Source organism: Fukomys damarensis, unplaced genomic scaffold (genome assembly GCF_012274545.1).
Source record: "Fukomys damarensis isolate Sample0158 unplaced genomic scaffold, DMR_v1.0_HiC HiC_scaffold_23, whole genome shotgun sequence".
Taxonomy (NCBI): Eukaryota; Metazoa; Chordata; class Mammalia; order Rodentia; family Bathyergidae; genus Fukomys; species Fukomys damarensis.
Window position 1 is genome coordinate 18,884,473 of NW_022900935.1, and position 18,721 is coordinate 18,903,193.

An 18,721-nucleotide genomic window follows, 5' to 3' on the forward strand; every position below is an offset into this window, starting at 1 on the left:
TTTTTTTTTTTTTTTTTGTGAGGCAGGGTCCAAAATGCCCAGGCTGGCCTCAAACTTGTGATTCTTCTGCCTCAGCCTCTAAGATGGGATTACAGACAGGTATGCACCGTTCTATCCCAGTCTTTAAACACAACCCTCTTTTTCCTAAGCAGACCAGAATACTGGAATACTGATTCCCAATTCGCTATGGCAATAGAGCAATGACTTAGTCTCCCTTTACAGCTGGCTGGTTGGCTGATGTATATATGTATGTATGTGTGTATTTATGTATTGTGGTACTAGGGATTGAACCCAGGGCCTTTACACTGAGCTATGTATCCCAGCCCATATTTTATTTTTAGCCAGGGTCTTGCTAAGTCACTAAATTGCCCAGGCTGGGCTCAAACTTGTGATCTTTTTGCCTCAGCCTCACAGGGAGCTAGGATTACAGGTTTGTGAGGATGCTGGTATTATAGTTGTGCACCACAGATAAATAATGAATATTTCAGAAACAAGACTGATCATATTTGCTATATAAGAACTCAGTAAAAAAAAATGTTTGGTCTATATGACATTAAAAAAAAGGATTATCAAAAATACCCCTAAGGACTGTCAGAATGTTTTTTGCAAAATGAATGAAAAACAGGAAAAAAAAAATCTGCAAAAACTAAAAAGGATGGCAACATGTAATTTATCTTCAGCAATGAATATTTAAAACAAATCAGGCTGGGGATTTAGCTCAGCGGTTCAGTGGCCTGCCTTGCAAGCGCAAGGACCCAAGTTCAATCCCCAGGACTTAAAAAAAAAAAAAAAAAAAAAAAAAATAGAATGTTAAGACTGTGAATGTAGGGACATTCAAATAAAACTTGTATAGTGTATGTACAAAGATTTTTGTGGTAAGAGAAAATTTTCCCAAGTTTTCAAATTATAAAATTACTTTCACAAGTTAGTATGTCATTTTAGGGGGAAAAAGACCTTTAACACCTTTTCTGGAGGCTATCATAAAATCTCATGTAAAGGATCAGCATCCTACACGAGGAAGAGTTGTTGCTAGTGGCCAGATGCAATACAACAGTCTGAACTGAAAGCATGAGTTCTAGCTTGGTGAATCCATGGTAACAGACAGGAAGAATAGTGGCAATATATCAAGAACAAAATAAGCTAATTAAAAGTAAATTTTATGGATTGGTTAAATTAGAGGGCACAAACAAGCTTTTTCTAGGTCGTTCAAACACATCCTGGATCATAACATCCAAACATGAGGATGACAAACAGAAATGATAGGTCTTGGCCTGACTTGAATGTCCTGCTTTATAGGCCAGTCAAAAGTTATTCCCAGCAGGACATTGTAGGGCACACCTGTAATCCTAGCATTTAAAATGAAGCACGATTCCAAGTTGTTACCTAGGCAATTTAGCAAGAAATTATCTCAAAAGAAAAATTTAAAAAGACAGGATACAGCTCAGCAGTAGAGTTTCCCTAGGTTTGATCCCCAGCACTACCCAAAAAAAAAAAAAAAAAAGCCAAGTGTGGTGGTGCACATCTGTAATCGCTGAAATCAGGAGGCTGAAGGAGGATGATCACAAGTTCTAGGCCAGCCTGGACTGCATAGTGAAACCCTGTCTCTAAATAAATAAGTCTATCTAGATTTCAGTACCACAGTGTAACACTCTGAAAAAGTTCACCAATAGCTTAAATTAGCTCCAAAGCACATCCTAAAAATCATTCCTATAGGAAAAACCTAAGTATTTTGAATGATAAATAAAATATATGTATATTTTTTCTACAGTGAAAAGTGTTGTTCTGACATCCTAGAATCAGTGCAGAGAAGTTACCTAGTGAACTCCTATTCAACTACTAAATCCATTTAGTTACAAGTTCTTATATATAATGACAAGATTCAGTTGATGAACAGGTGTCAGTACTGCAGTGTAGCACTCTGAAAAGGCTCACTGACAGCTTAGACTAGCTCCAAAGCACATTTTACGTATATGGAAAATGAAAATGAAATGAAATATAAGTTCATTCCTACTTGAGAGGCAGTGGGAAGATTGCTTGAACCCAAAAGTTTTCTGGGTCTTTTTCCCCTGGTACTGGGGATTGAACTCAGGATCTTGTGCTTGCAAGGTAGGTGTGGCGCCACTGAGCTAAATCCCTGGCCCGAACCCAGGAATTTTTAAGACCAGTCTGGTGACACAGCAAGATGGTATGACATTTCTCTAGAATGGCTCAAGATACTGGTAAAACCGACTGGAAAGATGGTCTTTGTGGTTGCTTACCTTATGTTATCTGAACATATAAGTTAAGCATTTCCAAAAGGTTTAATCCAAGAACATTATAATCAAACTAGTTGTAAAGAGACACTATCTATGTAAGATCTGAAATCAAGTCAATGAAAAAGGCAGCGGGAAAGAGTAATTTCCCAGATGTTTTGTAATCTGCTAAATTAAAAAATCAGCTTTGGTATGAATGGCTGCTTCATGTCCACCACTGGCTGGGAGGGAGAACTGTGAATGGTGTAGTTTCAGAATGGGGATGATTCCAAGGATTTTAGGGCAGAGTGTGTCAGGTGGTCTCACTTCAAGATGCCCGGGCCTGGAGGAACAGGAAAATGGTTGGCCCCAAGACGCTGTTGGGAAGCAGCCCATTGCACCAACATGGATGGGGCACTCTGGATATTAGGACAAAGCAGCTCGTAAGAGGAAGCATCGCTGAGAAGGAGAGAGGAAAGCGAGGAATAAAAATGTGCATTCAGACAGGTTGAAAACGAAAACTATTTAAATGCAACTCATTTTCTGCTGATCAAGCATATGCACTAGGCTGGCTTTCTGAATGCTAAGGAAGTGTGGATCACCCCCATTACTGACAGAACACTGCCTCAGCCCCGCCTTGTCTCTGAAACCAACTCCTGCCCTGACTGGAGGAGGCTACAGAAACAGATCACAATGAAAATTGTTCAGCCCTGACTTCCTAGAATCAGTGCAGAGGAGTTACCTGGTGAAATGCTATTCAATCCAGTTAGTTATAAGTTCTTTTTCTTGGGGGGGTACTGGGGATCAAACTCAGGACCTTGAGCTTTCAAGGCAGGCAGTGGAACCACTGGGCTAAATCCCCGGCCCTATAAGTTCTTTTTTTTTTTTTTTGAGACAGAGTCTTGCTATATAGTTCAGGCTGTCCTTGAACTCACTATGTAGCCCTGGCTGGCCTTGAGCTCACGGCAATCCTCCTGCCTCAGCCTCCCGAGTGCCAGGATTACAGGCATGTGCCACTATGCCCTGCTTCAGCTATAAGTTCTTACATGTAATGACAATATTCAACTGATAAATGGATGATAGCTTAGACTAGCTCCAAAGCACATCTGAAAACACACTCCTATAGGAACAATATAAGCACTTCAAATAATGTACACACAAATTCCAATTGGCTCACCTGTCTCCATTAGTTGTAATTGATTCAAACTTGGATTTTTTCTTTGGGATTTCATTTTGAATTGAAGATGTAGAAAGTGTTTTCTGGCTTTTAACAGCAAAAAGAGAGACCCACATTAGAAATCAAAGATTAATAAACCATCACAATGAAAGTCAAATGGACCAATGTAAAATAGTAGCTCTTCTGTGCAAAGCTGGTATTTTCAATTATGAAAATCTACCAAGGTGTTGATTTTATAGGTCCATAATACATGGGTGAGTAGTTTCCACAGGACCAAGATTTTGGCTTTAAATAAATATTAGATGCTTTATTCATATACATGAGAACAGAACTGTTAAAACTTCAATGAGAAGTATAATCTGTCTTACACTTTTAAAAGCACTTTTCCTTTGGGCCAGGGATTTAGCTCAGTGGTTCTGGTGCCTGCCTCGCAAGCACAAGGAGCCGAGTTCGATCCCTGCTACCCAAAAAAAAAAAAAAAAAATCACTTTTCCTTTCACTGGCTCACATATATTTCTACTTTGCTTCCAGAAACTGAGTTCATCAAGGTTAACTGACCTACTCAAGGGTATACAGCTAGTTAGTAGTAAAGCTGGGACTACAAATCAGATAGACGTATTTGATTCCTGTCTTCCTCACTATGGACCTACTATAGGTATCTGAGTCCCACAATAAAATCAGCTCTTGTCCCCAGTAAGGTTACCTAAAATTGGTTTTCACAGAAAAGCTTGACGACTTCCTGGTATGTCTTCCATTTTGATGGGTACTCAGTTGTCAAGCCCAGACGGCTCCCAGACCTTTCCTTACATGACCTCTCTCCAGTATACGATTCCACCAACCACCCTTCTTGAAACTTTAGCTTTTCTTTTTTGGGGGAGTGATACTGGGAATTGAATACAGAGCCTTGTGCATGCTATGCACACGTACTATTGCTGAGCTATATCCCCAGCCCTTTTTATTCTGAGACAGGGTCTAAGTTATCCAGGATGGTCTCAAACATGATCCTCCTGTCTCAACCTCGCACACAGCTGGGATAATAGCTGCTCAGCTTTACTCCTACTTTTGTAAGAGTTATTTCTTAGTTCTTTGTCTATCTCTTAAATATTGAATGATTCCAGAGTTCTGTTCTCAGCCCCAGTCTGAGTTGTATCATCCCAAAGCATAGTTTTAATATGATATTTAACATAGTATCTCCCAATATCATTTTCATTAAAATCATCTGGGTTTAGGATACTCGGTGGTGCACTTCTGTAACCCCAGCACTCAGGCTGAGGCAGGAGGATCGCTGTTAAGTTTGAGGCCATCCTGGGCTACATAGTGAGTTCAAGGCCAGTCTGAACTACATAGCAAGACCTTGTCTCAAAAAACAAAAGCAAAAACAAAACCCAAAACTAAACAAAAAATTTGTCTGGGATGTTTGTAAAATAATCCAGATTCCTGGAATCTATCCCAGATCCTACTGAATTGAATCCTGGGACAGGGCTGTAGGAATCTACATTTTTAAATAGTATTTACTCCCAGCAATTCTTATGTGCTACCGTGGTCCACATCCCAATCTCTCTTCTGAGTCTAAGCTAAACTCTTACAATTATTCTTGGTGCTTCAAATTCAGCTTTTCAAAACTAAACCTTTTCTCTTCTCCCATTCTTTTATTCTCTTTCAGTTAAGGACCTACTAATATTCACCCAAATAAAAAACCTGGGAATTATCTTTACTCATGCAGCTCCTGCCCATTTATTTGCTTATCAAATTATCTAAATTTCTCCTAATTTTGCCTCCAAAGTATCTTCCTAAATCTGCCTCTTCAGTCTTCAATGAACCTCAGGTGAGGTTCTTATAACATCTCTTACTGGTCTTTTACCAAAAAAGCTTTTTTTTTTTTTGGTACCGGGGATCCAGCTCGAGTCTTTGTGCTTGCAAGACAAGCAGCAACACCACTGAGCTAAATTCCTGGCCCCCAAAAATCTTAATTAGCCCCAGGACCCTTTTTTTTTCCCATGCATTCTCCACTAGTCAAGTTCATTTCATCTGAATGCAGACTTCACCCCTCTCCTGAACAGATCCCTCTACAATGGCTGTCCACAAGCACAGGATCAAATTCTCACTTACCTGGTCTGCAGGACCTTTTCCTCCCACTCCTCACTGCTCAACCACAAACTCTGGCAGAGCAAATCCTCTGGTTCAGTGTGTTCTTAGACCCTCTATTGTCTTTGCAAATGCTATTCCTGCAACTGAGGGGGAAGAGCAATCCTTATCTGATGATTCTAACTTATCCTGAGATTCAGCTACACCCCAGCTCTTCTCCAAGTCTGCCTTATCTGACTTTCTAAGGCAGTTAATTACTACTTCCTCTCATGCCTGTATTTATTATTATTATTATTATTATTATTATTATTATTATTATATAGTCCAGATTGGCCTTGAACTCACTATGTATAGCTCAGGCTGGCCAGGAACTCTCAATCCTGCTGCCTCAGATGGAATTAGAGGTCTGTGCCTCTGTGCCCAGCTCTTACGCCTGTATCTCCAGGTTTCCACTGTGGTGCTCACTGTATTACTGGATGGAGGTGCAACGATGTGATTACCAATCTGTCTTCTCTACCCCACTGTATACTTAGAGAGCAGCATGACTCTTTCATTCATCTCTGTATTCCCAGTAGAGTCGCTGGGCCCTCAGAGTACGTAATAATTTGCTGAACAAACAAAGTCATAATAGTAATAATAACAAAAAATAACTACAATGTGTGAAATATTTCCTTATATGCCAGTTATAAAACTAATTACTATGCAGGTACTATATAATTTATCTTCACAACTGTATGAGGCAATACTAATATTTCCCTAATCTTACAGATAAGAAAACTTGCCCAAGATTGCCATAGAGAACTCGGCAGAGTCAGGATGCAATCCAGAGCCACAGCTTTTTTTACACTTTCTTTTTTGTGGTACTAGGGACTGAACCCAGAGCCTCACTCATACTAGCCAAGTACTCTGCCACTGAGCTACATCTCCAGTCTCACTAAGTTGGCCCAAGCTGGGCTTCAATTTGCAATCCTTCTGCTTCAGCCTCACAATTTAGCAAGACCCTGTCTCAAAATTTAAAACAGGCTGATGATGTACCTCGGTGTGAAGACCCTGTGCTCAATCCCTAATATCTCCCCCGAACCCCATACACACACAGAAAAAGAAAGGAAAAAAGTGTATCCCTCAGAAAGTGAAGTGTCCTATTTCCTAGAGATAACCCCCTCTAACGCTAAGAACACGACATGTGAAGTAGAGTAAGTGCTACAAATCAAGATTCTTATGGGTTAGGAGAGGGGAAAAAATTAGGAAAACTTCTGCATGATGGTTTTGTCCATGTCTGCCTGTGTCTCGCATCTCACCCCCCAGCACCCCAGTCTATCTCATGCACCCGAGTCACCTGTTATAATGGCTGCCGCCACTCAAGCGGCTGTACTGCTCCTTCTCCTGTTGGCCGGCCCGAGAAGAGCTGCTCAGGTGCTTCCTCTGCTCTTTGGTCTTCTGAAGGACACGTTTGTATGAAAGTGTACACAGCCAGCACAGCAATTTCCCATCTACCTGAAAGACAGGACACAAAGACAAGGAGATGTACTGGAGCAGCTGAGAATGTGGGCACTGGAGCTATAACTTCTGGGTTGAGTTCCAGCTCTGCCACTTGTGGGGTGTGTGACCGTAAGCAAGTCACAGAGGGCTGCTGCAAGGCTTTAGAGATATGATGTACATAATGTACATAAAGTACTCAGAACAGAGCATGGCACATTAAGGTTCCTTAATAATAGCAATCTTTAAGCCAGGCGTTGTGACGTATGCCTGTAACCCCAGCACTTGAGAGGCTGAGGCAGGAGGATCGCTGTGAGTTCGAGACCAGCACTATGTAGTTCTCACTATGTAGTTCAGACTGGCCCTGAACTCACTATGTAGTCCATTCTAGCCTGGAACTCATAGGGATCCTCCTGCCTCAGCCTTCTGAGTGCTACGATTACAGGTGTTTGCCACCATACCTAGCTAAAATTTTATTTTGAAACAAGGTCTCACTAGGTTGCCCAGCCTGGGCTTGAATTTGTGAGCCTTCTGCCTCAATCTTCCAAGTACAGTAGCTGAAACTACTATGGGCCTGCACCACCAAGCCTGATTATAGCCTCTAATCTTACGGATTTTTTTCTTCAACTTAACAAATACAGAGGTTCCTGTAAAAATTTCAAAAGACACAAATATAACTATGGGGTTCATTGAGGAAAACTCACAGGGGAGAAGAGAAGATACAGAAGACGAAATACAAAGTCTATACTTCACATCTTTAAAAATTTGACAAAAATTGTATAAATTTATCATGTACAACATGTTGTCTTGAAATGTATATATTGTGGAAACAGCTAAATTGAATTAATGCAGGTATTACTTCATATACTTTTTTTTTTTAAAGTTTTTTTCAGACAGGGTCTCACTATGTAGTTGAGACTGAACTGGAACTCACTATGTAGCCCAGGCTGGTCTCAAACTCACAGCAATCCTCCTGCCTCAGCCTCCCGAGAGCTGGGATTACAGGGGTGCACCACCATGCCTGGCTTCCTCATATACTTTCTTGTGAGAACACTTAAAATCTACTCTCATCAATTTTTAATACATTGCTATTAATACAATACATTGTCACCATGTTGTACAACAGATCTCTTAAAACTTCTCGCTCTTAACTGAAAATGTATATTCCATACTTGTTTTGTTTGTACTGCTGGAGATTGAACCCAGGGCTGCTCTACTACAAACCTACATCTCCAGCCCCCTCTTTATTTTATTTTTTTGGTACCGGGGATCAAACTCAGGTCCTTGAGCTTGTGAGGCAGGCAGTGGAACCACTGAGCTAAATCCCCAGCCTGCCCCTTTTTATTTTAAAAGACAAGGTCTCACTAAATTTCCCAGACTGGCCTCAAATTTTTATCTTCCTGCCTCAGCTTCCAGAGTAGCTGGGGTTACAGGTATAGACCACTGCACTCCATACTTTTTTTTTTTTTTTTTTTGCTAACCTTTATGAATTTATATTTGAGGAGAATGTAAACTTAAGTGAGGACAATATTGATAGTTTCCAATGAAATTTTTTGTTTTGTTTTGGTTTTTTGAGACAGGATCTCACCTTGTAGTTGAGACTGATCTGGAAGTCACTATGTAGCCCAGGCTGGTCTCGAACTCACAGCAATCCTCCTGCCTCAGACTCCCGAGTGCTGGGATTACAGGTGTGCACCACCATGCCCGGCTGCTTTTTGTGTGTGTGTGTGTGTGTTCATACTTGTTTTAATACCTTATAAATAGCTCACAAAATGGTACGCTGGATACCTCCGTGATCACTATGGAAAGAACATCCCAAGATGAAGACCAAGGATGAGCAGCTTTCAGGCCCCACTTCCTGGTGGCAGTCTACCATGGCAGCTGGAATTAAAGTTGATTCCTTTAAACAGAAGCAGCTGTGCACCAGGGAGCAGGGCCTGAGTGTAGGAAAGCAGAATGTGGCTTCCATGACCTGCTAACAGCCAGGGTGCCTCTGCACAGACATCAACTGTAAGACCATTTGTGGTGCAGTCTAGTACAGGTGGTAGGGCTGCAGGGCTACATTTATAGTTTACATTTCTTTTCCTGAAACTGGACTTCATGCTTCACCCTGAACATCGTAGATTGTATCATCACTATCTAAAGTGTTTTTTGGATTTGGCGGGGGGGATTTGAGACAGGGTCTCGCTATGTAGTTCAGGCTGTAGTGATATGTAGTCCACCTCAAACTCACTGTGATCCTCCTGCCTCAGCCTCTCAAGTGCTGGGATCACAGGCGTGTGCTGCCACGCTTGGCTCCTCCAATTCATGTAAGAGCAAATAGGTTGGGCTGGGGATTTAGCTCAGTGGTCCCACTGCCTGCCTCACAAGCTCACATCCCGAGTTCGATCCCCATTACCCTCCCAAAAAAAAGAGCAGATAGGTTGGCTACTAGAATTCAGAATAAAAACTGGCTGAGGGGGCAAAATACGATACTTTGTTGTTTTGATGTATGGAAGATTGGAACAATTGCTAGAATTAGAATTGAGAATACCAGAGCTAACACTCCTCCAAGTTTATTAGGAATTGAATATAGAATAGCATATGCAAATAGAAAACACGGTTTAATATATGGGGGCATATGAAAGGATTTGCAGTGTTTTTTATCTTGGCAACAAAAGTCTCTTTGTTCCCCATCCACTACCAGCCACGTCCAACCTGTGGCTGACTGTTCCTTGATTTTTATTTTGTTTTTTAAGACAGGGTCTTACTATATAGTTCAAGCAAGCCTTGAACTCCCGGCAATCCTCCTGCCTCAGCCTCCCAAGTGCTGGAATTACAGGTGTGCACCACAATGCCTGGCATCTTCTCCCTTTTAAGTCTACCATTTCTATCCTTTTGGAGCTACTCCCATCTCTCACTGCTGTAAGAGTTGCCCAGTGATTAACCTACTTTTATTCCTAGGGCCTTATAAGCTATTTCCACATAGCTGCTAAAGGAGGCTTGTTAAATGTAAAACTGATGATATCTCCTTAACACCCAAAGATTTCTCCTTGTACCTAGCATAAAATCCAAACTTTTACCATGGCCTATATGACTTAAATGTAGCCTATACATTTACTTTCTCTTCCTCATTTATTCTGTGATTTTTCTATTCTTCCCATGTACTAAATTCATTCCTGCCTTAGAGTCTTTGCATAACTAACTTGTCCTCCCGACTAAGTGGGATTACAGGATTGAACTCAGGTCCTTGCGCTTGCGAGGCAGGTGGCAGTACCATGGAGCTAAATCCCTGGCCCTGGATCCTCTATTTTGTTATAGCATTTACATCTAAAATTTGTATTTATTCATCTGTTTTTCTTCACTAACCTCTCTCACACACACATAAGCTCCATAAGTGTTCGGTCCTATTTATTTCATTAGTGTATGCATGGCTTGTGTCTAGATGTCCCTCAAAGCCTCGTGCAGTTATAGGTAGGGCTTTTTCAGAGGTGGCTGGATCTAGAGTGTGTGATGCTGGGATTACGTTTTTATGCTGGGATCGAAGGTGTGATTACTAAATTAGTCAACTGATTGGTGTGGCATAGTTCTTCCAGAGGACAACAGGAAGGCCCTTCCTGGGTGTGTGTGCTACCCACCCTAAAGGTAGGTAGCCTAGAAAGAATATAAGGGACAAAAAGAGGGCTGCTCGTTACTTCTTGCCTTGTGCCATGAACTCTGCCATGCTTCCTTGCCATGCCCCCTGCCTTGGAGCCAGTCAACTCAGAACCGAAACTTCTATAAACTGTGAACCAAATGAACCTTTCCTCCTTCAATTTTGCACACTGGGTATTTTGTCTCAGCAACAAGAAAAAAAGAAATTAAGACAGTGTATTTCCAATATCTAGAACTGAGACTTGGTTCTTGTTAATGAATATACAAATGAACTTTGAACCCAAACTTCAATCTGGTTCATGACACAGTTATGAAGTATGTCCTTATAGCCTGATTTAAAAACACCCTAGAGGACTTTGCCCAGAGAAGAGGGCAATCAAGAAAGGCTTTCAGCCAAGCATGATGGCACATGCCTGTAATCCCAGCACTTGGGAAACTGAGGCAAGAGGATCACTGTGAGCTCAAGGTCAGCCTGAGCCATGTAATAAGATAGTGCTACACAGGGAGACCCTGTCTCAAAAAACAAAATCGAAAGTTTTTAAAACAAAGCAAATAAGAGTAAGCACTGAACATGAAAACTGCACAGATCACATCACACTTTATTTCAGATCTCTGCTTTAAACTTTAAAAGATAATTCTCTGCGAATAAAACTACAAACACAATCACAGAGAACACTAAGCACTTTCGACATACGAGACTCCATTCTAAAGGACTTACACATAATAGCTCAGCCTTTCTAACAACACTGAAGTTATCCCCATTATTAATGAGGAAACTGAGGCACTGACAGATTAACTTGCCCAAAGTCTCACAGCTGATAAGTGACATGATCAAGTCTTCCACGCCTGCATTAAGTCCAGATTCACATGCCCCACCTCCCCTACCAGTACTCAGGACAGAACATAGGGCCCTGCACATACTATGCAAATTCTACCACTGAGCTACTTCTTTAGCCCTTTTAAAAATTTTATTTTGAGACAGGAATTTGCTAAACTGTCCAAGCTGATCTTGAACTTGCAATCCTCCTGCCTTAGCCTCCCAAGTAGGATTACAGCCATGCACCGTCAGGCCTGGCTCAGACCGCTGTTTAACCCACTGTTTAAAGTCAGTGCATACTTGATTAACAAGTTGCATTCTGTCAGGTGTACACATGCACCTAATATACTTTAATCACCTCATTCCTTCCTCACACCTAGTTCCCCTACTTCTGAGGGAATTCAATGTGTATAATGGATTTTGATCATATTTATGCCCCTTATTAGATCACCTACTCTTCATCCCTAAATTTAGTCCTCCTCTCAAGCTCTTGATCCTCCTGCCTCCATCTTCCAAGTACTGGGACTACACCATGAACCATCACACCGAGTTATACCACATTCTTTTATTCAACAAGTATTTATTAATAATCTACTATGTGCTAGGACACTGGAACTATAGAAGAGAACAAGATGGATAGAGTTCACTTAGCAGTGTAATAAGCAAGATAATTTTTCATAATGTTACATACTGTGAAGATAGTAAAAGAGTACTAATGATATAAAGAGTAAGTATGGGGGTTAGGGCTTTATTCAGTAGTAAAGTAGCTGCCCAGGATGCATCCCCAGCATCCTAGGTTCCCCTGGGTTCCATCTCCAGCACCATGCACACACAAACAAAGTAAATGGAAATTAGTAAAAAGTCTGTGTGAGAAGGTGGCATCTGGGTTGAGACCTGACATGAGGAGCCACATACGACACTCTGGAGAGGGGCACATCAGGCAAAAGAGAACAGTCAGCACGAGGGAGGGGGAACAAGACTGACAAGACTGGCACATCTGCAGGACTGAAAGGCAGCCATCATGGCTGAACAAGGTGAGAGGCAGGAAGCACAATGGAAGCTGAGATTGAGAGCTGGGTATGAGCCTTGCAGGCATGGACGTGGTTTGGGTTTTACGCTAAGTATAACCAGAAAACAGTGTAGGGTTTTCATCAGGACAATAATATTCTGACCAAACTCTAAATCATTTTGATTCCACCAAGGCATCACCATCCCAAATACAGCTTCCCTCTAATGTCATTTTCTTAGAATCTGAAACTTCAACAGGAAGAATTATAGAGCCAGACAGTAGTAATGGTCCACCCTATCTTGCTTAAGTCACAATCTCACCTTTATAGAATTCTACAGACATCTGTCAATTATCACTAATAATACAGTATCTGAATTGTGATGAAATCAATCAGTGTAATTTGTATTCTTATAAAATGCTGGAATATAATGGCCCATATGTTTGATAAATGAAGAAAATAAAGTCTATCTTCTTCAAAGTCAACAGCAGAATCAGGAAAGGAATTGTCTTTATATCTTTTTAACACAACAGACCTATTTTAATTTCTCTGAAAGAAAAAAAAAATCAAGAAAAACACAGAGGCTTACCTTCTTTCTATCATCTTTTCTGTCAAATGCACACTGCTGTTTGCACTGTTCACAAGAATATGGTGGTCCATACTTCTTCTCTGAATTTGTGCAGCGCTGGCATTTATTGCCAATAAATGCTGCAATTATGTTGCAATACTGACAAGGTTTAGGCTTGAAGAGGGAGATAGAGGTCAAGTAAATACATTATAAAATAGCAGTACATTTTAAAAAACAATTTCTATTGTGTCGTCCATTGGTCCTGGTAAAAATACACTGCCAATATCATAAATCTGCATTTATAAGGATCAAATGAAGCCCTCCCGCTTGAGACAAGCTCTTGCTATGTAGCCCAGGCTGGCCTCGAACTCGCAGCCACCATGCCCAGCTACCTCCAAATTTCTGAAAAGTCCTATTTGGCATTATCAGTGTATAAACATGTCAGAACTGCAAGGACATGGTGTCTTGGACCCTAATAGTAAGAGGAAAAAAATCAGTCATCAAAATAGACAGCTGTTAACCAAACAGAGGTCATGATTCTTCTTTCCCCTCTTCTTTTCACACTGGCCAATGAAGCCACTTGAAGAAAATTATAATCACAGAAGAAGAAAACTGTAATCACAGAACTCTACAATAACAAGTGCTAACTGTCTGAAAGCTGAGAAACTAGATATACTGATATAATATTCTAATAAAATTATGATAATTTTGGTCCAAAGATGAGGTGCCAAGAGAACCAAGTACTCATTGTTAGATGCAAATAAATCCAACTTACCGTTCCATACAACTGTACATTCTGAGCACATTTCTTGCATATCGTATTGGTTTTACTGTTAAAGAAGAAAAAGAGACACAGGTTTTGCTTAGGACATCTGAAAACTCATTTCTCCTTAAGCCCAAGGAACTTGTTCATTAGTGAAATATGGACTAGATTCTTGGTTAACTCAAGTCTGAGTATCTGGCCAACAATTCTTTTAATTACTATATGATTACTGATTTTGTTACTCCAAATAAAATAAGGCTTTAAGCCGGGCATGGTGGCGTATGCCTGTAATCCCAGGACTCGGGAGGCTGAGGCAGGAGGACTGCTGGGAGTTTGAGACCAGCCTGGGCTATGTAGTGAATTCCAGGTCAGACTCAACTACACAGTGAGAACCTGTCTCAAAAAAAAAAAACAAAAAAATAAAAAATAAAAAAATAAAATAAGGCTTTAGTTAAAATAGTGAGTTATTTCTGATTATGACATCTCTAAATGTCCCTATGTAAAATTATGAGATATGGAGAAGAACCTCAAAGTATCTTGTTAGACTGAATTGGACTAACAGAAAAGAAATTAATCTCTTTGCTGGACATGGTAGTGCTAGCCTGTAATTCCAGCGTTTCGGAGGCTGGGGCAAGAGGATTACCAAGAGTTCAAGGCCAGCCTGTGCTACATAATGAATTCAATGTGTGGTGATCCCAGACATAAAGCACTGAGCCTACCACGGAGCAATAGGGGCCACAGATTGCTTTTCAAAGGAGATCTAAGCCCGAGGATTAGACAAGATGAGCCAGGCTCACTCTCCCAAGCTGAAAAAAATTTATGGAGGGGAAGTTATCACTAAAAACAAAAGTTATCATTGAATTTAAATGTTGACAGGTATGTCCAAAGAATATTGTGAAGATGTGATCCCTTTATGAATAGTGTGACAGATGAATGTGGGGTAACTAATGGGCAACAGAACAAACAATATAGGAATGGTAGTAATATGAGGAAATAGTATCAACATTTTGGAAGCCTTGGAATGAGTTTAAATAATGACTGTTCAGCAGAGAAGTCCATGCCTCTCTTCAAAGTGCTAGTTATATTATGACTGAAAATTGGGTCACATACATTTTCATATTAAAAGTTTTGTTAAATACACTTTTGTAATATGAAAAAATATTTGTCACAGCATTTTTCAGACATTTTTAAAAGGTGGTACAAGAAGTGAAGTACAGAAGCTGGGAATGTAAAAAGTACACTGAAAAAAGATCTCTAGAAAGAATTAGCATCAGTTATTCTATGATGCTGGAAAGTATTTAGATTTGTACCTGGCTTCATTAGCAAAAGAATGAAGCATATGTCAATATACACCTGACACCTTAGAAAACATACAAAGAAAAATAATCACTAGGATTCATCTGCACTGTTGTGTAGTGTAAGTTAAGAGCTAAAGTGCCTGGTGCAGTGACACATCCTTGTGACCCTAGCAACTTGAAAGGCTGAGTCAGGAGGACTTCAAGTTAGAGGTCAGCCTGGACTCTTACTCAAAAAAAGGGCTAGCAATCCAGCCCAGAGCTAGAGCACTTGTGTAGTACTTGTAAGGCCTCGGGCTCAATCTCTAGTACTACTAAAAAAAGAAAATCAAAGCTCCTAGCTCACCCTATACACACACTAATTCAAGACGGATCACAGGACTAAATGTAAAAGTAAAACACAAAGCTTCTAATTATATTCTATTTAATTCCATTTATATGAAGTTCGGGAACAAACAAAACTAATCAATGGTACAAATGAAAATCAGAACAGTGGTTGCCTAGAAGGAGCAAGGAGGGTAGAGACTAATGGGGAAGGAAGACAAAAGGGCTCTAGAATGATACATTCTGTATTCTGATAAGATCTGGGGTTGAGGATAGGGTCTCGCTATGTTATTCAGGCTGGTCTTAAATGATGTAGCTCAGACTGGCCTCCAACTTCTGGTGATCCTCCTGCCTCAGCCTCCTGAGCACTGGGATTATAGATGTGTGGTATGGTGCTGGTTTATATGCAAATATTACCTTAAAAAAAGTGTAATGGTGCACACCTGTGTAACACCAGCACTTCAGAGGCTGAGGCAGGGAGATCACTGTGAGTTTGAGGCTAGCCTGTGTTACATAGTGATTTGAAGGCCAGTGTGAACTAGATAGAGACCCTACCTCAAAAAAATAAATATATAAATTAAAGCAAAGAAAGAACTGGGAAGTCTGAGTGTTTAGCTCAGGGGTATTGTGTTTACTTAGTATGAAAAGGCCCTAGGTTCACATACCAAGTTCTAACCTAGCACCACAAAAATCTTAAATTAAAAATTAAAAATCTTGGGCTGGAGATTTAGCTCAGGGGTGCTGCCACCTGCCTCAAAAGCCTAAGGACCTGAGTTCAACACTCTCCCGTGCCATACCCCCACCCAAAATAAATAAAAACGGGGATTTAGCTCAGCGATTCGGTGGCCCACCTTGCAGGCGCAAGGACCCGAGTTCAATCCCCGGTACTCAAAAAAGAAAAAAAAAAAAGTAAAAACCTTAAAAATCTTAAAGAATTGTAAACAAGTATTTAACTCTAGAAAATGTTACACATGCTAAAGAGTTTAGGGATTAGGTATACTGATGTCTGCAACTTTAAAATGCATCAGAAACAAAATAGACTGATGTAGCAACTGGCAGATGAAGAGATGTACACATGCAAATATAGTGAGACTGTATTTAAGGCTTTTGTAGGTATATGGGTGTTCACTAATTGAACCTTTTTTGTTGCTGTTTTGAAAATATCCATAATAAAATGTTGGGGGAAATATTTATAGAATTTAATTTAGGCTTATTAAAAATAGATCTAGTGTGAGCTAGCAAAAAAACTCCACCCTAGTTGAAGGCAAGATCACTTACAATCAGAAAAATTTCACCAAGGTGAACTTGCTATAGCAATAAATCACTTTGCTGCTACTGAAAATTCCCCCAAAGATGTGTGTTCACTCACACCTAAGTGTCTTCACACACTTAAACAGGAGATTCACACAAGGAAAATGCAAAGGCAAGTAAATTTTGAATGTGACTAGGGCTAACAAACCTTTTAGGATTGTCACATTTCTAAAAGTATCTTTTTTTGGCATTCTGGTTTCTTCAAGCTCTGTATATCCATACTGGAGCACGAGGTCCACATTTTACTGCTGTGGGATTTGTTTCTTAGTGTCAAAAAAATACAACCACAATATAAAATATCAAATGATCAACTGGGACAGGGATATAGCTCAGTGGTGCTGCGTTTGCCTGGCAAGTGCAAGGTCCTGAGTTGGAACCTCAGTACCAAAACAAACAAACAAAAATTTACTTAGGACCTGAAAAATTAGTAGCTTTAAAATTTTAAGCAATCAGGGGCTGGGGAATGTACTTCAGTGGTGCTTAGCATACACCAGCAGAAAAGTTCAAGCAATAAGCCTTCAAATTGAGCAGGGTGGCAAATGCCTATAATCTCAGCTACTCAGGAGACTGAGGCAGGAAGACTGCAAGTCTCAGGGCCAACCTGGGCAATTTAAGGAGAGATTCAGTCTCAAAAATAAAAGGGCTGGCAGCCAGGCCTGGTAGCCCAAATTTGTAATGCCAGTACTCTAGGAGCCCAAGGCAGGTTAAATCACAACTTTGAGTCAAATAACAACATGGCAAGCATGGGTTCAATCCTCAGTACTAGAAAAATAAATTTAAGCAATCTATGGGCAATATCTAGGGAATATGTGTATTATATGCCCTTCAGTTGTAATAGGAAACTGAAGAATCTGTGTATAAAGTAATTGACTACAGATCTGTATTTTACAACGCAACTGATTGCACATCTCTCTCTCTACGAAATGCAATCACAAACTGTAACGAGCCTATTAACATCTTTCATAGCAAACCAGAACTCTACCTCTCCTGCTGGTACTCAGTCCTGCAGTAGGTGCACTTCACAACAGGGTGTGCAATCCGACATTCCTGAAAAGAAATAATGATATCATTTTAAAAGGCATTCAAAAGTGGAAACAGCCTTCAGTAGGAAGAATAGCTAGGTACTATCCCTAGCTCAGCCACTTTGCTTGAGTCACTCATTTAACTTTCTGGGCCTTATTTTCCTCTGTAATAGCTGCATCACTGCCCAGCTGTTGGATGTGGGAGTTAAGAATTTATTTGGAACTAGTCATAAATTGTAAAACAAACAGGAACAATCCCCAGCTTGCGAATCAGATTCGAGTCTTGGCTCTGTTGGTGTGCTTGAGAACAAGTTTATTTGTGAAATGAAAGTAGATTTATTTTTTTTAAGCTAAAAAGCGCATTTAAGCACTTGCGTTCTCTTAGACCTGGGTAAACAAGAGTGTGTTCTCTCAGACCTGGTAAAAAAGAAAAGCCATGGCCCTCTGAGACACAGTAATATACAATTAAGTTACTTAAATCAGCAAACTGGATTATTTGAGGATTATCCCAACATCGCTTTCAGTGGGCTTGTTGACTTTTAATGTCTATCTTACATCAACTCCACTGAAATAGGTAAAGTGGGATGAAGGAACTTGAAGGAAAAAGAGAAGTTTGAACTTCAGGTGTAAAAATTTGGTTACAACAAGGACTGAAAGCCACCAACTGGATGCTGAAAAGTCATCCCTCAGATTTGCATTCTTGGTTGGGAGGGCTTTTTAAATAAATCCTTGCCACCTCCGATTCTGAGAAAGGCCGAAAAGTGCCCGTGAGGCGTCGGAGTTCAAGACACCGGAGTTCAAACCCAGGCGGGATAGGGGGTCCTTCGCTTGTAACATTGGCGACCGTGGCGGAAAGGAAAGCAGCTCAAACTAATTCTCCGCGATGCTGGTCAGGGGCATGCAGGGACCCGCTGCTTCCTCCCCCTACCTTACGGGGTCCGACAACAATCCCCCGCGGTTGCTAAGCACCCGGGCACGCCAGGAGCTGAGGCTCCGACTCGGTCCGGGACTC

At 40.6% G+C, this 18,721-nt stretch overlaps 1 protein-coding gene and 1 pseudogene across 1 annotated transcript in view; one reads left to right on the top strand and one right to left on the bottom strand.

Moving 5' to 3' along the window:
• The window catches only part of Fam76a (family with sequence similarity 76 member A), a 29,955-nt gene that overhangs the window by 8,090 nt on the left and 3,144 nt on the right, over positions 1-18,721 (bottom strand). Inside the window, exons 3-9 of the mRNA XM_010634753.2 lie at positions 18,638-18,670; positions 17,670-17,734; positions 13,770-13,824; positions 13,016-13,168; positions 6,830-6,987; positions 3,409-3,495; positions 2,559-2,690 (exon numbers count right to left, since the gene is read on the bottom strand). Coding sequence (XP_010633055.1) covers positions 2,559-2,690; positions 3,409-3,495; positions 6,830-6,987; positions 13,016-13,168; positions 13,770-13,824; positions 17,670-17,734; positions 18,638-18,670 — 683 coding nt within the window. The remainder of the gene's footprint in view (positions 1-2,558; positions 2,691-3,408; positions 3,496-6,829; positions 6,988-13,015; positions 13,169-13,769; positions 13,825-17,669; positions 17,735-18,637; positions 18,671-18,721) is intronic.
• LOC109118293 lies at positions 14,272-15,341 on the top strand (annotated as a pseudogene).